This window comes from Sus scrofa, chromosome 13 (assembly GCF_000003025.6).
Source record: "Sus scrofa isolate TJ Tabasco breed Duroc chromosome 13, Sscrofa11.1, whole genome shotgun sequence".
In the NCBI taxonomy this organism is placed as follows: Eukaryota; Metazoa; Chordata; class Mammalia; order Artiodactyla; family Suidae; genus Sus; species Sus scrofa.
In genome coordinates this window covers 61174855-61202428 of record NC_010455.5, presented here as the reverse complement: position 1 = coordinate 61202428, position 27574 = coordinate 61174855, and the positions used below count along the sequence as shown (strand labels likewise).

General features: G+C 41.0%; 1 protein-coding gene across 9 annotated transcripts in view; it reads right to left on the bottom strand.

The window, feature by feature from the left end:
• Positions 1-27574, bottom strand: part of ITPR1 (inositol 1,4,5-trisphosphate receptor type 1) — a 330788-nt gene that overhangs the window by 196490 nt on the left and 106724 nt on the right. For all 9 annotated transcript variants that reach the window (XM_021069280.1, XM_021069282.1, XM_021069278.1 and 6 more), the window contains 4 exons: positions 13788-13903; positions 5785-5871; positions 2982-3140; positions 686-784 (listed from right to left, as the gene is read on the bottom strand). In XM_021069280.1, coding sequence (XP_020924939.1) covers positions 686-784; positions 2982-3140; positions 5785-5871; positions 13788-13903 — 461 coding nt within the window. The remainder of the gene's footprint in view (positions 1-685; positions 785-2981; positions 3141-5784; positions 5872-13787; positions 13904-27574) is intronic.

Genomic DNA, 27574 nt, shown 5'->3' with positions numbered 1-27574 from the left:
TCAGTACTAACATTCACTAATACATTTAATCCTCAGCAACACCCTAACAAAGAGCAATGACCATCACACCCATTTCTGAGATAGGAAAACTGATGCACAGGGAGAATGTAACAAACCTCCAGTCACAGAGGCGGGGAATGGCAGATTTTGGATTTGAATTCTTATCTGATTCCAGAGCTTGTATACTCAACCATTAGGTAAATATTTATGTCACAGTCAAGTTACAGTCCTTATGTCCTATAATTGCCAATTAAGAGGTTAAGTAGAAGTATTGCCAAACACAAGATTAGCACCTCACAAGGCTGGTGATGCCAGTAGGGTCCCCTTCCTAGGAATTAGCAAAAGGCCCTCTCTTTAGGCAGACCAATCAGAAAAGGGTGACCCTCTGGCCAAATTTGGTAAAGGGGGCCCTTTTCTGGTTTAAGATGTTAGGAAACAATCCCCCAGTTATACAAAGTTTAGCAAACTGAGCCCTGAGGTGACTCTCTGCTCCCATCTACTGCACAGGCTCACACAACCTCAGGTGGCAGGCCTGGCTCAGGGTCTTGGTTCCCTCAACTGCAGAATGGGCACCCTGCCCTGAGTCACTACTCAAGCCACTTTGAGTACCCACATATTCTGGCCCCAGAGAGGCCTGCTCCTGGAGCACATGCCTGCCCACAAGCCACAGCTCGATTTTCCTCACCTCGTTGCAGCCTGGGTTGTCCACCAGCTGATGGCTGCTGGCATGGAGGGGCTGGCCGGCATTCACTGGGTTCAGAACAACCTTGTCACCTATCACCACCTGGAAAGGAAAGGACCCATAGAGCTTGTCACAGAATTTGTCAGGACTACAGAATGACCAGCGGCTAGTTCTGGAAGGAGCCATAGGAGCCTGCAGATCAGAAGGCCCAGCTTCTAGCAGGTGGAAGGATATGGCACAACTGAATATTTCTAAAAGCCTGACCCTGGCCAGGAGGGGGTGATCTTTACAAGGCTAAGGGTGAATTTTTGCCCACAACTGTCATCAACTATCCAAAGATGTTTTCTAAGTCAGTCCAGAGCAGGAAGAAAACATTTTTATCTCTGTTAGATTCAGCTAAGGAATTTGTATAAATAAGCTATAACTAATTTTAGGAGTAGAAGCAGAATAAAGTAAGTCTTTATCTTTGAAAGAATAAAGCTATAAATTTATATTTCTGAAGCAAAGACTTTTATTCTTTTTTGACAAGTCACATTAAGAAATATATTTTCAGAGTTCCACTGTGGCACAGCAGAAACGAATCCAACTAGTATTCATGAGGATGTGGGTTCAATCCCTGGCCTCACTCAGTCAGTTAAGGATCCAGCGTTGCCATGAGCTGTGGTATAGGTCACGGTTGTGGCTCAGATCCCTAGTTGCTATGGCTGTGGCCTAAGCCGGCAGCTGCAGCTCCAATTTTACCCCTGGCCTGGGAATTTCCATATGACGTGAATGCGGCCCTGATTTAAAAAAAAAAAAGGAAATATATTTTCTATTATGACCCCATCATACATACAGCCATACATATTTACATGTATATATGTGTATGTAAGTAGAGACAGAGATATCAATATTTATCTAAAACAAAGGTCACCCCTCTAATCTTATCCCCACTATGTTTAACACAGCTTGACACTGTTTATTCTATTCCACTTTCTAAAGTGATAGCCACAAGCTAGTCAATTGATCTCTTGGTCCATGAGTAGATGAGTATCTATACTTGAAAAGTACTATTCTATAAGGATAAGTATTCAAGTTCATCTTACTTTCTCAACTAAGGCACAGCTAAACAGATACACTTAAAGGAGAGGAAAGCCAAAGACTTGCTGAAAATGACAATTAGAACAAAGCATCCTTGTCTTTTGCTATGGGAGTCAAAGGAAGAAGAATGGAAATGATGGTTTCCTAAGATGTAAAACCCATCTATTTTCAGTTTGATCAATTTGGGGAACACATACAACTAAACTTTCTCTGACTCCAAATGTATGTATATAAGTTAAATAAGTCAAAAAATGCAACCCTTTAAGTGAAACCTAAGCTTTACTGGACGTGTTCCTCTATACTCAGCTGATGATCAATATTTTCTGTACATCAACTGCGAGGAAGATGGCCTAGTACTAAATGCTTGAGGTATATTGTATATACTATAACATGCACACAAACATAAACTAAAACAAGGTTAAACTACTCAAAGCTTATGTGCTTAAATATTTTTAAAAATGTCAAAATGCAGTTTCAGGTTAAGACTAATGTTTTGACAAAATTTCATATGTTTAAATTCATGTCTCCTTTAGCAGAAAACAACTATTTCAGAATCTTAACAAGGTTGGAAATACAGCTGATAGCATTTAAACACATTCACTGGTACAAATATGCCCACAGAATGACTTACTAAGGTAACCAATAAATCTCAGCACTGTGCTAGAAGTTGCCCTGGCGAGGATTTCAGTGGCTTTATAACTTAAGGACCCCTCAGGACAGGGGCAAAGCTCAGGACCAACCACAGTCACTGAAATGGAAGGAAGAGCCTGCAGGATTATTGACAAAGGAACAAGTGAAAATAATCCTAAAATCCACTCTCCTCCCCAGCTCTATCTACTTCTATTCCACCCTTCTTTGCTAACTTTATTTCCTAAATACAGAAGCATTTCTCTTCCACCACTGATCTAGAAGGAAAGGAGACTCCCAGGACTTTAGCATATGGTAGCTGCTTTTGCGGTAAAGTTACTGAGGTAATGGGCCGCTCATATGGTTTTTTTCAGAAGCCCAGTAGGAAAAACAGAGCTACCGTATTTAGGTCACACTTCTCTCCAAATTTCCCTGTTTCCCAAACACTGGTTTCCATAGTGATTCCCTTCTCCTCATCCAGGATAAACCTCTGGCTGGCTCCAACTTTAAAATTCTCCTGGTTAACTCCAACCCACAGTTATGGTGGGAGGCATGGCACTGGGCACACCCCAGGCGGGGGATGTGCACTCACACTGTCTCCGATGGATCTCAGCTTGTAGAATGGCTGAATGTAAAACCAGGACCCCTCGTTTCCAGCCTCATCCAATGTCACTCTCATGGCATTCTTCTCCAGCAGCGCTGGCAGCCTCTTATTCACAGTTAGGTATTTGTTGCTTTTCAAATGCAAGAGCTGAAAACCACCAAGAGAATAAGGTGAGTGTCTGCATGTCTCTGAATCTCTACCACTCCTCTCCCGGTCACATAAAATATGTATCAAACACCCCTCCCACAACTGAGCTGCCTGGGAAGCCGGAGAATCGCAGAAGTGCCCAAGGCAGGGAATAATTAGAAAAGAAAGAAAAGCAAAGGGAGTAGAAGTAGAGAGAAGAGTAGAAGAATTTTTTTTCCCCCAACACAGCCTGGATAAGGTCAAGTGCACCATCACCTAGGAATGGCACTCTGCCATCTCTTAGCAGGAAGGGGTCTAATTCCAGGTAAAGGGACTAAACAACTACAGTCTGAATATGCCCTGACACGAAGGTGGGGCTAAGAAAGGATACTCTTGAGCAAGAAAAACTGCTCAATTTAATAGGTGACCACATAATGGGTTGGTCAATTCATTTGAAAAAAGCTGGCTGCTATGGATTTCCACCTCAGATTTCTAAGCACTCTATTCTTAATTCTTGTGAAGGGGATGGAAAGACTCAAGATCTAGATGGGTAGCATCTCACAGTAAGTCTAGACCAGAGAGAGTAAATCAAGGCTTCCCAACTCAATGGGCTGTAAGAGAAGATGGAAGGGCATATAAAAGACTGCCCAATCCCTGGAGAAAGGTAAGACTAGTATGGGATGTCACTGCCAACTGCCAATATCCCCCTTTGCATTTCTTAACAGATGTAGTTTCTACAATACTCCTAGGAGGTGCACAAATCTTCCACCAGGATTATTGGAGCTAGAGGAATAACTTGTCTGTTCCGTCAGCCCCTGATATCCCGTGGCCATGATACACAAGGGGAAGGAAATTAAGTCTTAAGTCTTCCTTGTTACTCTGATGAGTTACCCTAACCCTCTATGCACCTGTCCAGGTGCTGCACTCAGGTGGTCAATAAACTGACATTACCTACAGGTGGACCTCAAGATCCAGGCTTGGGAGAATAAGAACTATCAGGTACTATATATTCAGAGCTTACTCTGTGACAGGTACCTTGCAATCATCCTAGGAGGTAGATACCATTGTTATTCCCATTTTGCTAGTGAGCAAACTGAGGCACGGCAAGAATTCTTGCCCAATACCTAACAGGAACAAAAGGGTAAAGGGATTCCTTTGACACTTTTAAGTTAATATTAATATTAGTAAACAGAGTTAAATTGGGAATTTTGGATTAATATATAACTATATATAAAATAAACAACAAGGACCTACTGTATAGCACAGGAAACTATATTCAATATCTTGTAATAACCTATAATGGGAAAGAATCTGAAAAAGAATATGTGTATATGTGTGTGTGTATATATATGTATTTACGTATAACTGCATCACTTTGCTTTATACTTGAAACTAACACAACATTGTGAATTAACTATACTTTGATTTTTAAAAATGGTTAAAAAAAGAAAAACAAAAAAAAGTCACACTTGGCACCGGACTTCCTCACACACTGTTTACTGAAAGGATAGATACAGGTGGATTTTTTTTTTTTTTTGCAAAGCCTGTGGCAGCTGCTTCTTAAACTGTGTTTATCTTATCAAATGTAAATGTACCAGAAATAAAGAAGTAAATCTCACAACCTGTGAGGTAAGGCATGAGATGCAGAATTGCTCTTATTACTTCTGACAAATAGGTCTTGAACCAATTTTTAGCAAATATGAAGAACTTTCATGCTATGCAAATTAGGCAAAAATGCAATAGCTAGGGTCCTCTTCAGATTGGGAGCTTACCATTTAAAAAATTGGGACAGATTTTATTTATTTATTTATTTTTTTTTCCCACTGTACAGCAAGGGGGTCAGGTTATCCTTACATGTATACATTACAATTACATTTTTCCCCCACCCTTTCTTCTGTTGCAATATGAGTATCTAGACAAATTTCAAATTATCAGTTACAGAGGAGACAAGTAGAATCTCTCACTAAGAACCAAATAAAAGCCCAAGAGTCAAGCCCCCATAAGAAGAAATGCTAAACCTTTGACAATAAGCTGGCTGTTGCCACAGAATCCTACGTGTCCAAATCAGGTTTCATTTGTTTCATCTTTTTTTTTTTAATTTTACTCAAGTAAAGTTGATTTATAATGTTGTATTAATTTCTATTATACAACAAACTGATTCAGAATATATATATTCTTCATCTTCTTTTCCATTACAGTTTATCACAGGATATTGAATATATTTCCCTGTGCTATACAGTAAGACCTTGTTGTTTATCCATCTTGCATATAATAATTTGCATCTGCTAACCCCAAACTCCCAATCCTTCCCTTCCCCACCCTTCGCCCCCTTGGCAATCACAAATCTATTCTTTATGTCTGTGAATCTGTTTGTTTTACAGATAAGTTCATTTGTTTCATATTTTACATTATACATATGAGATATCAATATCGTATCTTTCTCTTTCTGATTTACTTCACTTAGTATGATAATCTCTAGGTCCACCCAGGATGCTGAAAATGGCATTACTTCATTCTTTTTTTGGTTGAGTAATATTCCACTGTCTGTATATATCTACATATCTTCTGTCAGTGGATATTTAGGTTGTTTCCATGTTCCATGTGTTTGTTTTTCATTTCACTCTGTCACATTTCAGCTCTACAAGAGAAGAGTGGCCTGACCTACCTGGATCACATTGCCATACTGGATCACGGTCCCCAGCAGTTTCCTGTTTTCTGTCTCATTCTGCTTCTTTTCCAGGTCTGCAGCATGCTGTATATGGCGGAGGAAGATTGGTCACGAAGAGGAAACAATAGGTCATATTTCTCTGCAGTGATGCAAAACCAGTGTAGCCAGTTCATACAAGAACCAGAGAAATGAACAAATATCCGAGTATACCCTGAAGCTAAATGATCAGGGCGTTCAAGATCCAGCCCACTATGCCTTTATCTGCTGGCCTTTTTGGTGTTTCAAAAATGTATTCTTTAAAAAAAAAAAAAAAAAAAAAGAATCCATGGACATCTGCTTAGAGTAAGACTAAGTCAAAAGCTTATATATTTTAAAGAAAACAGGGAAAGATTGGAGGGGAATTTACACAACCCTTTTTTGATTTATAAATGTCTTCTTTATAGCTTTGGAATAAACAAAACAGAACTTAAATGCTGGTTCTGTGACCTGGGATATGTTATTTAACATCCATGAACCTCGGTTTCCTCTTTTGTGAAATGAAAATAAAAATACTACCTTTTACTTCATAGGGATCACACAGCCCAGTACCTCATCACCATAGCATTCATGAAGAGTTAGTTGTTATTGTTACATATCAATCATTTAATTTTCATAGTAGTTTCTTGAGAGAAAGATCACTATCCCAATTGAATAAAGAAGCAGACTTAGATGAAAAAGTCTGGTCAACAATGCATAGCTAGTTGAATGACAGATACAAAAGGGGTTTGTTACACTATTTTCTCTACCACATGAATATTTGAAATTTTGCTGAATAACATCATTTTTAAAAAATCACATATATTAGGCAGAGATAATCCTCAAATCCACATTTGGGTTAACTCCAGATTTATACAATCACAAATGAGGCTGGAGATATTACTAACCCACCTTTGGCAGGCTGGGGAACATGTGGAGCTGAATTAGAGGGTCCCAAAAGAGTCTGCTAAGGCCACCAAACTGCACAGTCACTTTTCTTTTTTATCTGTGGACTCTGCAAGTGCTGTTAGCATATGCTAACAATGTTCAAGGGGACCTAGTTTCATTCTAGGCAATTAAATTGCTGTTCCAACCCCTGACTCCTAAACCAAGCCTAAATAAAACAGAAGTCAAGTAACAGAAGAAATTCAGGATCTAATCTGATGGGTGATAAAGGTGATGACCATGATGACCAGTAGTGAACAGATGGTTTCCGGTGTTCCCTTCCTAGAGTCTCCCCTTTCCTTGAGGCAGGATGCTTCCAGATGCCAGTGAGTTCCTGGGCTTCCTTCCCAGGTAACATGTCCACATGTCCAAGGACCCTTCTGGACTCCATCTTGGTTCCACCACTAACCATACTTATCATCTTGGCTGGGTTATTTAATCTCACCAAGCCTTGCTCAGCATTCTCATCCACAAAATGAGGATAATACTAGCATTTTAGGGCTGTCATGGAAATGAGAGAAAATATGCAACAGATACAAAACAGGCATTCAATAAATGCTAGCTATTATTAACAAAGTTTCTGTAATTAAGAACTGTCTACTTATGAGGGGAATTAAGTTGGGCGAGGTGAAGAATCTTTCAGTTTCCTTTCAATCCGCCATCCGCTCTACCTCTACTTAGAGGGTAGGTATTTTTAGGAAGGCGCATCTTTAGAGAAAAATAAGTTGCAGGAAGTAATCCTGAACGAAGAGAAGCCGCAGTACAGGAGGGGAGGGATCTGCCTATATTCATTCACGGTTATGAATGCAAGTTTTCTGCATGTGTCTCAACCTTTTAAAACAAGGGTCTATTCAAAGGCTTCCCTCTTTCTCTTTCAGAAGTAGATACCAGCCTGCTATTCTCACAGTTACAGAAAGATAATATCCACTGGATTCAAGACATACCCAGAAATAATACAAGCGCAAAAGCCACAGCAATCCTTGCACCATGCAAACTGCCCTGAGCACAGTCCTCCCTGCTCACTTCCCCCTTCACCAACATCTTCCCTTCCCTTCCTCCCACCTCCATTCTCCCTATTTTCATGCCTGAAAGGTACTCTCTCCAGAGAGCTCCACAGTACCCATAGGTTCTCTAGGTAGGTTTCCAACACACACACACAAAAAAACACTGGACCAAATCCACTTGGAAGGCAGGTCTGAATGAAGAGTCATTTATTCTTTCTGCTAAGCAGTTCTCAGAGAATAAGAACAGGAAATTCAAGAAAGGGAAAAAAAATGCCAAAGGGGGGAAAAAACAATGGATTCAAATAAAAACATTTTCCAACAAATAGGAACAGTTTTTCTCTGCTCAAAACATCACACTAAAAGGATTAACCTTTAGAGAATTATAAAGTAATGTTTCTTAGACTTAAATGATACAAGGACTTCTTTTTAAGAGGGAAAATTCTCATAGATATTCCTCTTACTCTCAAGAATTTCCAGGGGCTTCAATTAAAGAAATATTTAATCAAAAATATTAAACTCCTGCCTCTGTTTAGACTAAGTATATTTTATTTATTTATTTATCTATTTATTGCTTTTTAGGATCACACCCAGGGCACACAGAATTTCCCGGGCTAGGGCTTGAATCAGAGTTATAGCTGCCAAACTACAGCACAGCAACAGTAGCAAGGGATCTGAGCTGCATCTGTGACCTACACCACAGCGCATGGCAAGGCCAGATCCTTAAACCTCTGAGCAAGGCCAGGGATCGAACCTGCACCCTCATGGATACTAGTCAGGTTCTTAACCCACTAAACCAAGGTGGAAACTCCCCAGACTAAGTATAAAAATGGTAGCTCAGTGGTCACTGGCATATCTAAAAGGAAATGGCAAATTAGTCACCAAGAGGGAAAATATTCCCTATTCAAGACTAATTAAACACCAGCAGCTCTAAAGATTTAGAGTATTTGTCAGAAAAAAACATACAAAAAGTAAAATGAGAACATAAAATACAAAATTGGAGAATAAATTATCTAAAAATAGCAAATATCACATCTGAAACTCTGTTAAAAGGTTTAATGATGACCAAATCTACACATTACTGAATAAATACCCAATATATTAAGCTTATGGACCATTCTAAGAATCCACTTTTTCTGTAAGTCCTCTTTAAGGAAAAAACTTTCCCAGTCATTTCACCTTTTACATAAATACTATTTATGTGCTCATTTGTGTTCACATATCAGTCTTGAGGTAACTCCCTCCACAAAATCGAATTTTTTTCCTTCTTCTAGTTTTATTGATATAACTCAAATATAATTTGGCTTTCAGAAAAAAAAATCCACCATGATTTTTAGTTTAATAGGTGAGGCAAAGGCTTGATAAAAAGGAAGGTAAAACCATACCTGGGCCCACTGATCAAGGCTGCTTTCACCCGTGGTAAAAAATGAGATCTGGTCTATCAAATCCCTCAATTATATGCTAAAGATGAGCCTACAGTCTAAGACAGTCAATCTGTATAACCCTACTAAAGAATAATCAGGTACTATCTACCAGTTTTTCAATGTACATAACTTTAGCCGAACCACTTCTGATCATCTCTCTAAGAAGATAATATGGCATATGCACAAGGCCATAACCACTATTTTTTTCTCAGAATGGCAAAAAATTGTCAGGATCCCGAATACCTCACATCCCCATAGGGATAGGCTAAAATTACAGTGCTGCCATACCATGTCTGGTTTCAAGCAGCCATTAAAAATAAAAACAGAGATACCTATTTATTCATGAAATAGTAAGTGGGGAAAAAAGAAAGCGAAAGGAAAAGAAGTGAGATGGTATGCCCCCACTGATACTTTAAAATATGGAAATAAAAGAATAAAATAGGGGGTGGGGGATGGGGCACACACCAAATATAAACCATGGTTATCTTTGAAGAATAAGATCTGAGATCATAACCGTTTTTTCCCTTTTCTTACTCATGTATATTTTGGAACTCACTTCCAATAACACTCACACGTGACATTTCTTCAGAAACATTTTCATCACATCTCTGTGGCAAGAAGCCTGGATTTTTTAAAAGCCATCTTAAATGTGTTATTTTTTTCAATATTCATAAATCCCAATAATTAAAGTACCTGTTGCACTTTTCCTTTACACAACAAGTTGAGGACAATTCTGACTTTCTAAGGAAGAAATCACTCTAGGCTATGGTCTCTATCACCCTTATTCACCATGGACATCACCATGTCCCCTAGGCAACATCAAGGTCAACCCTGTCACAGTCACCTGTTATTTTATTCCAGAAATAGAGAAACCATTATTACATTACTAAGAGAGGTCACTGGAACAATGGGGGAAAGGTTATTTATTTAAGGTCAATAAGCTCTGAATTACATAACATAATATTGAATTAAGGCTTCTGAAAACAAACAAGGCAGGAGCCAGGCATCAGAGGACAATAAAGACTTGTCACTCTGGTTCTTCCTAGCTTGTCAAAGTTACAGCTTAATGTACCATCTCTAAGAACCAAAACAAGGCAAGTGCTTTTCCAAGGTATAGGAAAAATGCCGTCAGGAAAGAGCAGTCGAGGCCCACCGAACCTTATGTGATTTGTGGACAGGGGAAGCTCATTTTGACAAGATTTTGGGAAATCACAACCAGGGGTGTTAGGATCCAGTTACTCCCGCAGAAGGAACAAAAGCACACAGCAACCAGCCACTAGATGTCATTCTCCTTCAGAGTGCAGCTGGTAAGTGGCAGATCCTAGTCAAAAGGAAGTCAAGTGGTCTAGACAACTAATTCCTTAAATGGCATTAATTTAAAATAATCTGACCTTTGATTGGGGTGCTCCACACTAGTTGACAAAAATAAAAATGAAAAACCACTGGAGACTGGTCATCAGCCCCAAAGGCAAGAGGTGTCCCAAAATACAACATTTTAATGACTGCACTAGAAAATGCAGATGATTTTCAGTCACTAGGGGAAAAAGGTCCAACTAAGCAGGGAAGTAGAAACTGCACAAAGTTAACATCCAAGACCCAAAAGTCACATCAGCAATCCTCAATCAGGGGACACTGCTGGTTTCCTCTTAAATGTTATGCAAAGCAAAAACAGCATGAAAGAGAAAGGCCATTGTTTGTTTATTTTAATAAGGAGTTCAAAGTTTGGGGTCACCTTTAGACTGCATTTCTCAACAGTGTGTTTTTCACAGTACATCTATGGGAAGGAGCATGAAAATGAATTGCTGATAAAATAACACACTTATCACAGGCTACAAATGGGCAAAATAATATCATCCTGCTTGAGCCATTATTGGGTTGATAGTATGTTTTAAACTCCAATGGAATTAGCTGCCAATATTCTGTAAGAACTGTGATACGACATATGACAGCGTGGATTTTCAGCTTCTCTTGAAGAAAGAGAAGATGTGGTGGCCTCTCTCAGCCCACCTTCCCATGCAGCACCAGCAGGGGAGCAGAGCCGCCCGCTCCAGACCCACTCATGTGCACATGCCACTGAGCCACCTGGCCCACCTAGCTCCCTCTACTCTAAGTGGGAATCTGAGTACCGGAAGCAAAAAAGCACAGGAGAAGGGTTGAGATGTACTAAGAAGATCTCATCAGGCACAATGATTTCCAGCAGAGAATGGGGAGACAGAACCACTAAAGACATGCGTTCCTTCCACCAAGATAACCCCACAAGCGTACGTGCTAAGCAGCTCTCCCAGGAGACTTGACGAACTGAGCAACTTTTCCCACCCACTCAACACGATTCCCATGCTCCCAGCCCAGACTTCCGGGGCCATCCTGGATCTTCACAATGACTGGGTGAGGAGGGATGTGCTACTGATACTCGGTGGACAAGAGCCAAAGATGCCAGCTGCCCTGAAATGCACAGTACAATCCCATCCAAGGAAGAAGCATCATTCCTCCCATAAGACAGGATATCCTGGTGCACAAGCACATGGGTTCCAGAGCTGTCTGCAACTTCTAAGCCTAGTCCCTAACTCATTTTACACATGAACACAAAGCACAGTTTTGCATGGTTTAATACTATTGTTAACACATTTTCCAAAATGCAAGTACTATTTATTAAAGAGAAGAAAATACCTTGCAATTCTTCCTAACATTACCAGGAGCAGTGACCATCTGGAAAATCGCATTGTGGAAAACATGCTTTTTAGGTCACCAGAACTACACACCTCTATCAGCCAGTCTTCAGCTGACTCGTTCATGGGGATTACACAAAAGAGTGTAAGTATGTATTTCCTATGTCATCCAGAGTGACTGTGCCTTTTAATAAAGTATACAATTATCACTTTCCTTTTATTTTGCCTTTATAATTCATTTTAAAAATTTTGGTATCTGGAGAGGTTATATTATGCATAAATTTTCTTTCCCATTGATACAGTTACCTAATATCTGCTTTTCAGAGGAAAGAATGGGTCTGTTGAGGTTGAGACTATCTGTTCTAAAATGATTAATGATTCAATCCCTGAAGTCTTCAAAGTAATATCCTTGTTTCTGTTGTTTTTTCTTCCTCTATCCACTCACACCTACAAATGTTTCCCTCAGAGGCTTACTTGACACTTTCTCCTCCTCCTCCAGGAAGCCCTCCCTGACCACCATATCACACACCCTTATTCACAAGAGTGGATTTGGGTGCCCCTTCTTGGGTCCCCCTCCCATAGCCTTAACGGTTCACTACTTCTTTATTCTTAATTAGCTATTAAGCTTCCAGAGGGTTAAAATGCTGTCACTGTTTTATCACCATCACCTAGCACAGGGCTTATTCATTCATTCAGAATATATTTCTTGAGGACTTACTATGTGCCAGACACTATTCCCCTCACAGGGGAAGCAGGGTTCAGCAGGCACAAAGTCTGCATTTCATTATAAGTGTAACGTGTGCCTGTGCATCCTCACACCAGACGACAAACTCACTGAGGTTAGGAACCTGTTCTTCTAATCATGCCTGGAGCACTCACCCTGTCTAACACAGCACATGGTGAATAAAGCCCTACCTGACCCAGTGCAAATGGTTGTGACTTTTCCATTTATTAGGCAAAAACAGAGCAAGCAGGAGCTCTAGAGTGCTTACAGACACCTTAGGTCCTCAATTAAGTACCAAGAAAAAAATTTTTTTAAATTCACTTAGTATATATTTGAGTGCCTACCACATGTTCTAGGCAAGAGGGATACAAGGAGGAAACCTCACATGATCTGCCCTTGAATAGTCTACATTCTAGTGGGAGCAGGCAGCTGACAAATAAATGAGAAAGAGCATGCTAAGTGACGCTGAGAAAAATAAAGCAAAACAAGGAGATGGGAAAGAGACTGCAGTTTTAATAACACCACATCAGATGTATATCATGTCCTTCTCCACATCTCAAAGAAGTTCCACACAGATTAGCCTCACAGAAGAATTAGGTCATCTAGAAACTAGAATAATTATGTCATCATTTGACAGACAGAGCAACAGACCCAGAGAGGCTCAAAAATTGGCTTATGGTCACACAGCCCACCAGCAGTGTGATGAGCACCTCTCTTATAAGTCAACTAACAATCAAGAGAAATACAACAATAATCGCTCAAATTTACTAAGCACTTATGATGTGCAAGGCACTGTTCATGGGCCTTTTATGTTTCATTACATGCAATCTTCACAACCACCTCCTGATGTGGATATTACCATCGTTCCCATTTTACGGATGAGGTAACAGAGGCACAATAGCTAAGTCACTCGCCCAAGATGACCAATCAGTGAGTGGTGGAGCCAGCATTCAAATCTAGGCAGGTGGCTTAGCATGTAACTAACACTCCACTCAAAGCCATCTCAGCTGAGAAAAAAGTAACTCTGAAGACATCTCAGGATGTCTAGGACCCTTCTTTCCTGAGGGCCAGCTCCCTTCCACCCCTTTATCAAAGAGTATAGGAAAGCCAGTACCCAGAGCTAGAGGGTCGCAAAACAAATCTTCCCAATCCATTATGCTTGAACATAATCCACAGGGCCACTAATGAGACCGACCTCGCCACGGAGCCCCACCCCAGTACGCACGTGCAATTTGTTGAGCAGTACTGCGTCTGTTGTGCTGTTGGCTCCCGGCTTAGCAGCTTTCCAGAACTGCTTCTGGGCAGAGTATCGATTCATGGGACATAGCTTAAAGAGGCAATCTAGAAGTGAAACACACATATAAAAACTGTTACTGAGGAAGCGCATGCACTCAACTTAGGAAAAATGCTTTCTTTTCCCCTTCTATTTTTTTAAGGCATTATCAACGACATATAATATACATGACAAGTTACAAGTCCCTTTTATAAACCTCACCTTTGACCTTTAATTCTCATCGCCAATATGGGAGGTTAAAGATGAGGAACATGAGGCTTTTCGAAAGTAAGTCAACCGTCCATTGTCACAGAGCCAGTGAATGGCAGGGTTGGGACTTAGAGTCCAAATCCAGGGCTCTCAATGCTGCGCCAGAGTTATCTCCTTTCCTTTATGATGGACGAACACAAGGGTAATGTCCTTACTATATTCAATAACATATACAGGCATTTCTGGATATAAATCTAACTCTGCAATTTAACAACATTGAAAGAAAAAAAAAAAAACCAGAAGCTTATGTGGAGGCACCTTCTAGGGCAATGGTCTCAAGTGTTGTTTACAAGATGACTCACTGGGAAGCAGAAAGAAAATACATGAACTTGCACTGAGACATTCTGTGCCCTTGTCCCCTCTGGCTCAGTGCAATGAGATGTGCTTTTGCTTGGATAAACCTGGGCTCATATGACTTTTTACACTGTCTTATGTAGCAGAACTAACTCATAAAATGAGTTAGTGGCTTCAAAAGATTTCTGCGAAGAAATCAAAACATTGAAGAGAGTAGTAATGCAACAGCCAGCAAAGAAAAAAAGGAAAAATAATGATGATCTGAAAAAAGTTTCCCAGATATTAAAAATCATCTTTTAAAAATTTTTATTTTATCTTATTTTATTTATTTATTTTTTGTCTTTCTCTCTTTTTAGGGCCGCACCACCAGCATATGGAGGTTCCCAGGCTAGGGGTCCAATCGGAGTTGTAGTCACCAGCCTACGCCAGGGCCACAGCAATGCTGGATCGGAGCCGAGTCTGCAACCTACAGCACAGCTCACGGCAACACCGGATCCTTAACCCACTGAGGGAGGTCAGGGATTGAACCTGTGTCCTCCTGGATGCCAGTCAGGTTTGTTAACCGCTGAACCACAACAGGAACTCCATCTTTAAAAAATTTTTAAATGCTGTCTCTGAGGATGAGCATTACTCTTAAAGCATACCTTAAGGTATTCAAGATAACGTATTAATTATACTCAACAGGACACTATATTATTAAACTTTTTTCATCAATGTCTATTCTCCTGCTTGTTTTTATACTGTATATGAAATATTAGTACAGTAACGCACAGATGTAACTTCTAAATATGTATGTACATACACATATAGTTCACGAATATTTTTTTGTCAAATTTTTGATAGATATGCCATCAAAAATGTCTGAAAATAACTGCTCTAAAAAACTAATATTAAAATTGATACTCTTTGAAAATTTTACCTTTTAACATAAGATTTTCAAATGGTAAGTATTTGTAGATTATGATGAATAAATTTGGAATGAACACCCAGATTTGGAAAAACTATACCCTGAAAGTAGATCAGATCAAGTTTTAAGGAAATTTAATCTAACTGTACATTTATTCTTTTTTTTTTTTTTTTAAGGGCCACACTTGAGGCACACTCGAAGTTCCCAAGCTAGGGCTGAATCAGAGCTACAGCTGCCAGCCTACACCACAGCCACAGCAATGCCACATCCAAGCCATATCTGCATCCTACACGACAGCTCACAGCAATACCAGGTCCTTAACACTGAGTGAGGCCAGAGACCGAACTCGCATCCTCATGGATACTAGTCAGGTCCGTAAGTACCCTGCTGAGCCACAACAGAAACTCCTGTACACTGTTCTTAACATTGCTCAAAAGAAATAGCTAGTTACTGTCTTAGCCAAATAACTATCTCTAAGTAAGAAATATTCATTTGCTCCCAGGTACACAGACCCTAAAACTTTCCTCTAATTCAGATCAATCTTTCTTCTAGCTGCAATCAATGAACATTTACTAACCACCACACCCACAAATATTTGACATCATTTGGAAAAAAAATTTAAATCATTTAACTGTAGAAATAAAAAATACTTCCCCATTCCTATAATCTCCCTCTTCACTAAATAGTTCTAGCTAGTTACAAGTAAATATAAGATCACTGATACCCATCTTTACCAAGAATAAACTCCATCTACTGAAAGTAATTGTTAGTATGTATGAAAGACATTATCTAGGTCTTAAGAGAACAAAGAACATGGCAGGAAACATTGGTAGATGCAGACCACTATATTTAGAATGGATAAGCAATGAGGTCCTACTGTACAGCACAGGAACAATATCCAATCTTTTGGGACAAAACATGATGGAAGATAGTATGAGAAAAAGAATGTATATATATGTATGACTGGTCACTATGCTATTCAGCAGAAAATGACATTAACACTACACTTTAATTTAAATAAAAGAAAAGAAAAAAAAAAGATTGAGCTGCTCTCTCCATCTCTAATGAAAGTCATAGGAGGTTGTTACTGTATCAATGGCAACTTCATGGCACCATTGAAAGACAAAATTTTTCTACCAGTTTGATACACATGAACTTGCCACTCACCCTAAGAACAATCACACACAACCACTAGACTCCTGGCCAGTATTAAATGCCCTGTCTTTTTTTTTTTTTTTTCCTCTTTAGGGCCACAATCTGCAGCATATAGAAGTTCCCAGGATAGGGATCTAACTGGAGCTGCAGCTGCCAGCCTATAGCATAGCCACAGCAACTTGAGATCCAAGCCTGTGTAATGGCAATGCCACATCCTTAACCCACTGAGCAAGGCCAAGGATCGAACCCATGTCCTCATGGATACTTGTAGAATTTGTTGCTGCTGAGCCACAAGGAGAACTCCTAAATGTCCTATCTCTGACACAGGAGAGAGGGTGGCATTTGCACAGGGCCAGGGTAACTTCCTTGATAACCACATGACTTACTACCAAAAAAACATTTAAAGCATTTAAGTCACTGGCATAAATATTGGACACATGACAGTTTATGTATCAAGTGAGGTTAACAGTCTCAATTTTTATCAATAAGATAGTGAGTAAAAAATTTTTTTAATTTTAAAAATAAAAAATTTAAAATTTTTAAATTTTAAATTTAAAAATTTTTTAAATTAAAAAAGAAAAGATAGTGAGAAAAACTGTCCATTGTTTTCCTCCAACACAATTCACACGATGATAGATAAATGCTATGCATAACTACCACCTTCCTCATATTTTGCTTAAGTTGATTTAAGGATCAGGCCAGATCTATGATGCAATGGAAAGTATCATTTTTACAAGTGTTCATGGGAGGGTCAAAACAAGCATCCTACTTCACAAACCCATGAACTACAACACAGGCTTAAGATTTTAGATAACTCTGCATTCACCTGAGAGTGTGAACTGAAGCAATGTCAATCCAACCAAAGCCTTGCTATAACTTCCATACAACTACTCCTCCCAAGCAAAAGAGAGCTGTGTATTGAATTAAGTGCTTTTACAACCAACCATCTATGTAAATATAAGAGATGCTAACATACTACTAACAGAACCAAATTAGCCTTGCTGATTTTGTCCTGTCTTCCCAGTTGCTTAGCAACTGATTCAAAGTGAAAATTAAATTAAGCAATTCAAATGTGATGTTAAAGTAACCATCTGAAATTTTGCAAGTTAGCGGCTTTAGATTGCCCTTTGCTATTTAGATGGCACAGCAGGACAAAATTAAAGTTCTGCTGGATCCTGATACTGTGCTAAGTATAGAAATGCACAAATACAGAAACTCTAATAGAAGAATATAGAGAGTACCTATTTGAGGGAACCAAGTATATACATGTGTATATATATTGCCCACACACTCGCGCACACACTGGGCTTTGATCTCGCCCCAAAGAAGTGCCACAAAAATCTCTTACATGACAAGTGTTTTTTCAGGTGTTTAAAGAATATACTAAACCAAGCTTTCAAAAAATTACTGTGGAATACTCCTGAGCTTTAGCAGACGCCACACTGGGCTAGCAAAGGAGACATTAGCTGAACAGAGGGGCAGGGGTAAGTGTTGAAGAGCATGTAGGCTGGAAACCACACAGAACAGGCTATGGGTGATCTTCCAAGGTTTAAAGAGCATGGTTGGAGGGAGAGTACACAACTGCTTAGCAGATTGTGTTTACAGGAGCCACAGTTTAACTGTAGGAAGTTAACTGTAGTTCAGTTAACCATAGGAAGTTGACCTACAGAAGCCATGGGTGTGCTTGGAGGCCTCCTTAATGGGGTCCCCAAGCGGGTGAGAAAGCAAAGATGACCTCAGAGGGAGCCACACACCAGGGGCTCAGTCAGAGAATAAAGCCTGCCAAGAGAACAGTCGAAAGCCCTTCAAGTCCTTAGAGCTTTGAGCTCCACAATGCAAGGTCCCCGATGGAAGAGACTTGTATCTGTCCTGTACACTCCGGTAACCCAGGGCCAAGGGGCAGTGTAGGGGCACAAGGATGGTTGATGAATTAACAATTTAAACGTCCTGAAATTCCTAGGGCTCCAGAAGCCATGGCAGGTATGTCATCTTAAGTCACTTCCAGCTCTGAGCCCCCAGAAGCCTATTCATGAATTCAACTACTACTTACTAAAGTGCCTACTATGTGTTGGGCACAGTACTGGGGGCTAAAACTAGAATGGTGAACCAGATGCACAAATTTCTTAGTATAATTCTAATGACAGTGAAAACTAATCAAATACACAAGTTGAATTACAGCAAGTTTAAAGCGATATGGAGACATGAATTATACCTCAAACCAATGTGGCTAGCTAGCATGGAGGAGCAACACTTTATACAAAGTCATCAGCAAAAGGACTATCCAGGGAACTCCCTGGTGACCTAGTGGTTAAGGATTTAGCATTGTCGCTGGTATGGCTCACGTGACCACAGCTGTGGTTCAATTCCTGGCCAGTAAATTTTTACATACTATGGGAGCACTCCAAAAAAAAAAAAAAAGAAAGCATGTCCAGGACCACAAGTTCTAAGCTGAGAGAGTTGCAGGGTGAGAAGGAACCAACCTTGATTTAAAAAGCTGAAGGGAAAGCCTTCTAGGCAAAGGAAATAGCAAGTGCAAAGGCCCTGGGTTGAAGGAAATTGATGAGGTTGAAGAGAAAAGAGGGCTGGAGGGTAATCTGCCAAGGGCAAGCTGCAGGAGACATGACTGAATAAGCAAGCAGGGGCAGCACCCATCACACAGGGTTGCGTGCGCCATGGTGAGGCACTGCTCATTCCTATAAAAGCAGTGGAAAGCTACCAGTTTATGCAAAGAAGAACTTGGGAAGAAGAAGAAAGAAAAAGAAGCAGCTATGGGAAGAAAGAAGGAAATAAGACTGGGAGGGGGAGGACTGGGAGGAGAACAGGAGAAATCAAGCTTCTTACTCTGGGTATGCTTGGTTTGAGATGTCTAAGAGACAACTAAGCTGAAATGTTGAGTGGTAGTTCTATGCATAGTTTTCTAAGGTACCTCCATACTGTTCTCCATAGTGGTTGTACCAGCTTACATTCCCACTACCATATGACCTAGCAATCCCACTCTTGGGCATATATCCAGATAAAACTTTCCTTTAAAAAGACACATGCACCCTCATGTTCATTGCAGCACTATCCACAATAGCCAAGACATGGAAACTACCCAAATGTCCATCAACAGATGATTGAATTAGGAAGATGTGTTATATATACACAATGGAATACTACTCAGCCATGAAAAAGAACAAAATAATGCCATTTGCAGCAACATGGATAGAACTAGAGACTCTCGTGCTGAGTGAAGTAAGTCAGAAAAGAAAGACAAATACCATATGATATCACTTATACCTGGAATCTAATATACGGCACAAATGAACCTTCCCACAGGAAAAAAAAATCACAGATGGACTTGGAGAAGAGACTTGTGGTTGCCAAGAGGGAAGGGGAGGGAGTGGGATGGATGGGGTGCTTGGGGTTAATAGATACACAGACTATTGTCTTTGGAATGGATGAGCAATGAGAGCCTGCTGTGTAGCACTGGGAACTATGTCTGGTCACTTGTGATGGAGCACGATAATGTGAGAAAAAAGAATGTATACTTGTATGTGTAGAAAATTGACAGAACACTATAAACCAGCTATAATGGAAAAAAAATAAAATCATTATATAAACTCAAAAAAAAAAAGAAATATTGAGTGGGCTGTCCATCAACTAGCATTTTGAAAATCCAGAATAGTCAGTAATTTAAGGGCAAGGGGGCAGAAGAGGAGGGATGGGGGTGCCAGAGAGGAGAGGAGAGAAATGGTGAAGAAATCAATAGGACCAATGCAATGTAGCGACTCATCTTGGTTAAGCAGATCTATCCAAACCTACAGAATATGTTAAGTGAGACTTACATAAGCTTGAACTTGATTCAAATTTTTCAGAGGGCAGAAGAAACACTTTTCCTCTCCTTTTTCCCTCCCCCATCCGACACACACAAAACAGACACATTGAAAATTAAAAACAAAAAAATGCAACTTCCTCTAGTGTGAAACTCAAACCCTCCTCCCCAAGTTGGAAAGAGGATGGAGGGACGGAACTTGACAGATGGAGGGAAGTAAGTGCAGTGAGGGTACTAGTGAGAAGCGAACTTATTTGCCCTGCAAAGCCCTGGAAAGGAAGTGCCCAACCTGCAATAGGGATAAAGCTCTCCAGGGGCTAAGGCCCAGGAGTGACAGGTCAGCCCATCCACCTGATACATGGCAGCATGCTGAGGCTTTCAGAAGAAGAGAAGACTATTAAACACTACAAAATATCTGGGTAAATAAGGAAAATGACATTATTACTAACTCCAAGGGAAAACTGCATGTTAAAATCTAGCATGTCTTGGAGTTCCTGTCGTGGCTCAGTGGAAATGAACCTGACTAGTATCCGTGAGGATGCAGTCTCTCTCAGTGGGTTAAGGATCTGGCATTGCTGTGAGCTGCAGTGTAGGTCGAAGACAAGGCTCTGTGTTGCTGTGACTGTGGTGTAGGCCAGCAGCTGCAACTCTGATTTGAGCCCTAGCCTGGGAACTTCCATATGCCGCAGGTGCAGCCTAGAAAGCTTAAAAAAAAAAAAAAAATCTGGCATGTCTTTAGCTTAATAGTGAACAGTATTTACACAGCCATTAAAAAAAATCTAAGACTATAAACATTAATTTAGCCAGAAAAAGTGATTCAACTTTAATGGAAGGATGGAGAGGAGGAGGCAAGTGTCAGAAGCCACTGTCATCTATAACAACAGGAAGTGAACCAATGATATTTTAAACAGATTAATCTACAGACATGAGGAAACACGCTTCATCTAGAAATACAGTGGTAAATACCAGAGAAAATGTTAAATGTTTTAAACAGTTCCCTTTTAAACATGGGAAGGCAGACACAGGATTGTTATTTTTATTCTGCATTTTATCAATACTTGCCATTTTTTACTTTGATTCATATCACATAAAATTAACCATTTTCAAGTGAACAATTCCATGGCATTGAGTACATTCACAATGTTGTACAACTACCACCTCTATCTAGTTCCAAAACATTTTCATCACTCCCAAAAGGAAACCCCATAGGAATGAAGCAGTTCTGCCTTTAATTCATGTATCATTGAAAATCTTTAACTTTTGGGGGGGGGGGGGCAGGGCACATCCACAGTACATGGGAGTTCCTGGGCCAGGGAGTGAATCCAAGCTGCAGCTGCAACCTATGCCAGTTCCTTCAACTCACTGTGCTGGGCCTGGGATCGAATCTGTGCCTCCAGTTAACTGAGTAACCCCTGCACCATGGCAGGAACTCCAAAAATCTTCAACTTTTATAAACAGCCTTTTCATACTAAATCACTGTCCAATATCACATTATACACTACAGAGATATCACATTACACACTACAGAGGGACAGAAGACAACAACGTGGATGATACCCAGGACCAGATAGGGTGGAGAAAACTTTCTGACTGTTGATGGGTATGGATGGCAAAGAGTCAAACCTCTAATATGTGACTGAGCAATTCTCTTCAGGCACACGTTCCAAAGAGATCACTCACAGGTCCCCAGACATGGCACTTCTACATGCAGAAGGATGCTCTGGGGAAAAGAGCCATGAGAAGGCATACACGCTCTTAAGTGCACTGGCCTGGAAGCAACACTAAACTGGTGCTCACAGGCCACCAGTCATAACCAACCCCGTGACCCTGCCGTGATGCCAGGAGGTAAGCAATGCAATTCAGTTGAGTGCCCAGGAAAAAGAGTGAGTTTGCTATAGACCTAGCCTAGCCAACCACTGCTGCAATCTGTCCTTCAGGTTGCCAAGCATCCCTTTCACTGTCTCTTACGCCATCCACTGGCAGCTAACTAGGAAACGTGGTCACTTCTCTCACAGAATTTGAGCTCTTCTAACCCAACTCACAGACCAAAGAGAAAGATGGTCAACAAGCTATCATTTTATAACTCTTCACTCAGCCAGCCTATATAAATGCAATTTTATACAAGGAGCAATCAAGGGTGGGTTTAACATGACCTCAAAATTTAAGTGGTAACTCTACGTATCTTGCCCTCTTTTGAAAAAGGTAAGAAGCAACGGAATAAACACTCAGGAGGAGCAGACAGTATGATTAACAGAGGGAAAGGGGAGTGTTAATTTCCCACCACGAGAGTGAAGGTTTAAAAGAAGCAATTAAAGAGGAATACAAAAATTGTTGGATCTTAGTTGGATTTTAAGAACTCTTGTAACTTGAACTCATTGACAAGCAGTTTCACAATCATAGGGCTTCTGCCTCTGTCTCATCCTGTCCCCAGTGCATTGTGTAAACATGGCATCAGTGAGTGAATGAGTGGATACTCCACGTGAAAGAACACTCTTCAAAGGCAGTTCACAAAAGGAAACCTACTCTTATTTCCAACAAAAGCCTCCCATGAGCAAGTTATTAAGTCCAGTTCACTAAAAGAGGAAACCTGTACAGCACATTGTTGTGTCTGCTGTGTGCTAATCACATTTCCCAAGCCAGGACATAGGCCCTTTGAAGTCAAGTGACATCTTCCAAGGGGGACTGCCAAATAAAACTGCCATTATCTGCAGAAAACACAGGCATTGTTTCTTTCTCTTTTTCTTTTTTTTTTTTTTAACGACCGCATCCAGGGCATATAGAAGTTCCCACAACAGGGATGGTACCCTCACTTCCATAGCGACCCAAGCCACTGAAGTTGGATTCTTTTCTTTCCCCCCCACCATGCCCCACGACCTGCGGCATGTGAAAGTTCCCAGGCTAGGGGTCAAATCAGAGCTGCTGCTCCCGGCCTATGCCACAGCCACAGCAACACCAGATCCAAGCTGCATCTGATACCTAAGCCACAGTTTTCAGCAACACCTGATCCCTTAATCCACTGATCGAGGCCAGGGATCAAACCAGCATCCTCATGCATACTAGTCAAATTCTCAACCCATGCCACCACAGTGGGAACTCCGCAGATACTGTTTCTCAGAGACAAAGGACAACAAGGTAATTTTTTCCCCCTTAGGTGACCAGATACTTTTTCTGAGTTGAAAATTCAAGGTTGTTATCCTGTGCTTCCATCATCTTTCCTGGTTTCAGGACTGTCATTGACAAACACATGAAAAAACCAGAAATGGAGGTAGAAACTTCCCTTTTGACCTACTTTAGCCTGGCCAATAAATATTGATTCATCTTTTCACAAGGATTATTGAATATAGTCAATTTGAACCCACAGAAGTAAAAAATCAGGGAGACAAGGTCTCTTCCCATTGTGAGAGACAAAAAGGGACCAGAAATTCCTTCTAGACACAACCTGAACACAGGTATCTGCCTGGACGGTTGGAGCCTCTGCACTGGCCCTCGCACCTAGACAGGCAGATAGATGCAAAGACCCATGTTGGGGGAGCAGGGCCGGACGTCCAGAAGAAATGCCCAGAGTTGCCTCCCCACACCTGAGCCTGGTTCCCAGCTGCCTTCCTGACTCTGTGAATGACTGACACTCTTCTGACTGTTTCCTCTTTGGCTTAAGTTAGTCAGTTTCTGTTGTTTGTGACCAGAAGTCTGAGCTGACCTGTAGAGTAATAAAACATGTTGCACTCTGCTGGCAATGGAAATAAACAAATGCCAAAATAAGAGTGGGGCAAGGAATCTGGAAACCCTGGTTCCTGCTCTCGCTCCACCCCTCACTAGCTGAGCAGCCACAACCAGGTTCCTAAAGCTCTCTGTGTCCACATGTCTTACTCTAGAAAGCCTCCAAGTAAAACCTGATGAAGTATTTGGAAGCTTATAGTCCATGTGAGACAAGTCACAGAAAACCCAAAGGTGGAAGCACGGAGATATGGATACCTGGGTTTAAACCTCAGCTCTGTCCTATGTTAGGTGAATGATCTTGGGGGAAATTATCTCATCTCTGTAGGTTTTTATTTCTTGTCTATAAAAGGGCAATAACCACAAGTAATAACTCACCAACTAGCCTAAAAGACTACTTCGCTTAAAGAACTAGTACAGATCCTGGCATGGAGCAAACAAATATTAGCTGCTCAGACAGACTAGATAAACAAATTGCTGGAAGGCTACTCTGCAGTGCAAAGTATTGATGCATTTCACAAACATTCTTTTGAGTGAAAGAAACAAAAGCAATTTAAAAAAAAGTCCATTTACACTGAATGAATCCATTCACATGACTACAAGAATAGGCAAAGCTTATCTATAGCTACAGAGTCAGAAGAGTGGTTACCTTTGGATAGATATTTGCTGGGAAGGGGCACTTTCTGAGGTGCTGGAAATGTCCCCCTATCTCATTCTGGTGGGAGTCATGTGAGTATAAATGCATTTAAAAATTCATCAATGGGAGTTGCTGTTGTGGCTCAGTGGGTTAAGAATCCGACTAATATTCATGAGCATGCATGTTCAATCCCTGGCCTCACTCAGTGGTTAAAGGATCCCACATTGCTGTGAGTTGTGGAGTAGGCCACAGCGTGACTTGGATCTGGTGTTTCTGTGGCTGTGGTATAGGCTGACAGCTGCAGCTCTGATTTGACCCCTAGGCCTGGGAATTTCCATATGCCCTGAGTGCAACCCTAAAGAGACAAAAAAAAAAAAAACCAAAAACTTCATCAAGCAGTGCTTAAATTTAAGGCTTGTACATTTCTTTATGTGAGTGCGTAATACCTTAAGGAAAGAAGAAAATTAAAAAGCAGCTGTTCTCACCGAAAGGAGGATGATCTTGATGCTAATAGAAAAAATTTCCCTTCTATAAAAGGTTAACAATAGTGTCTGACAGCCGTCACTGGGAAAACATGCTTTGTTTTGTCAGGGTTCGGCCTGGGCGTTCTCTGGCTCATGACGGACAGGAGGAAGGGTGGAAGAGATGACATCACTGACTCCCTAAAGGGCCACTGCTATTTGTTAACCACAGGACATTCTGGGCAGTGAGAAATCCCTGGCCCAAAGTCCAATGCCCAAAGGGACTATAACCCAGGGAGGCTTTTCCCCACTGAATCCCTATTCTGTCCAAATAGTTTTAAATCATTAATAGGCAGCGGTTTAAAAAATGTAATTGGGGAGTTCCCGTCGTGGCGCAGTGGTTAACGAATCCGACTAGGAACCACGAGGTTGCGGGTTCGGTCCCTGCCCTTGCTCAGTGGGTTAACGATCCGGCGTTGCCGTGAGCTGTGGTGTAGGTTGCAGACGCGGCTCGGATCACGCGTTGCTGTGGCTCTGGCGTAGGCCGGTGGCTACAGCTCCGATTCAACCCCTAGCCTGGGAACCTCCATATGCCACGGGAGCGGCCCAAGAAATAGCAACAACAGCAACAACAACAACAACAAAAAAAAGACAAAAAGAAAATAAATAAATTAATTAATTAATTAAAAAAAATGTAATTGGTAATGAAATGCCATGATGTCTGATATGTGCTTCAGAAAAGCTGGGTATTTATAGACACGAGATTTGCCATGAGTTGGTAACAGGTAAAGGTGAGTACCGGATATACGGAGGTTCATCATACTATTATATTATTCTCTCTATACAGGCTTAAATTTTTGCACAATAAAAGTCTTCAAAATCATCTACATTTATTTCCAAGCATAAAACTTTCCCCAAAATCAATCAAGTGTTCACAAAATTCAAAACAAAGCTATTTTTCTTTAAGAAGAAAGAAAGAAACAAGGAGGCAGAGAAGGAGAAAAGCCTGTTACATATATAATCTGGTCAAATTTGCCAATCTATCTCAAAAACCAGTATGTTCTGGAAAGAAGGAAACAGCTGGAGGGACTTGTCAAAGAAGAAATACAATAGTCAGAAGTGCACAAAAACTTGAGACGATACCCAGCTCAGGTTAGATCTGTGAAGAGTAAACAATATTATGGATTTTTGTTTATTTTTTCTTTTTATGGCCATACCTGTGGCACATGGAAGTTCCTGGGCCAGGGGTCGAATTGGAGCAGCAACTGCCAGCCTACACCACAGCCACATCAATGCCAGATTCAAACCACATCTGTGATCTAAACAGCAGCTTGTGTCAATGCTGGGTCCTTGACCCACTGAGGGAGGCCAGCAATCGAACCTGCTTATTCACAGAGACAATGTCAGGTCCTTAACCCACTAAGCCACAACAGGAACTCCAATATCATGGACTTTAGGTTTAAAACCTTGCTGTGTAGAACTCTATCTCTTCAGTATCTCTCAAGGCAAATGAAATCTCACTGTGCATAGTCCTAGCTATTTCGAAAATTAATGCACCTGTGAACCTCTGAGTATATGTTACCTCTTCTAAAAAAGGGCCTTCTGAAGATTTGGAACATCTAGTGTGAAAAGATTTACATGAGCTACTGGGTTGGTCATCCCAAGATTCTCTTAGAAAAATCCTTCTGCCATGAAGAACTACCATCACATGAAGGAAACATACACAGTTTCTCTCGGATTTGATTTCTCGTTCATCCAACACACATTTCTTAAGCATCTGTGCACTGGAGACACAATGTCAATAAAACTTGGTCCCTGAGCATCCTTGGGCAAACAGGAACATCAGGTAACCCCAGGCTATTTAGAGTAGAAGAGCATCTCACCCAAGCCAGGGAGAGATGGGAGAGACAGTGTGAGAAGGCCTTCTCAAGCGTACTTTGCAGCACCGATGCTCAAGCCCACAGGCAAGGCGGCAAGAAGGATGGACCATGTAGAGAGAAGAGAAGCTGGAGAATCTGTTGCATTATATAGAGCAATCAGTCCCCGAATTAAATTGCTTTTCTGTAAAGTAGGTCAGACTTCTGATACAACCCACTGTCCAGAAGAGACAGACTAGTACTGCCAACCTGCTGGCCCTCCTCCGGACCCTATCTGGAGGGGGGAATTGGGGGCGGGTATCACCCTTTGACTACAACACTGTCCTTCCCTCACACATTCTCCATGTGCTGTTCAAGGCAACCAGGGCTGACTGAGTGGAGCTGTCACTGCTGGTGTGTATTCATTTCTTCATGGAGAGGCAAGAAGGCAAGTGGACACCAATGGCCAAAGGCAGATGCAGTCCCATTTCTGTTGCTCTGGCCCTTTCTTGCATGGTCTCCACTGAAGACCTAGTGATCCAACCCTGTGCCCCTCTATGCTTCCTCCCAACCCCAGATCCTCAACGAGTCCCTTCTATGCATGAGGTGGGCCATTTCCTCTTACATACTT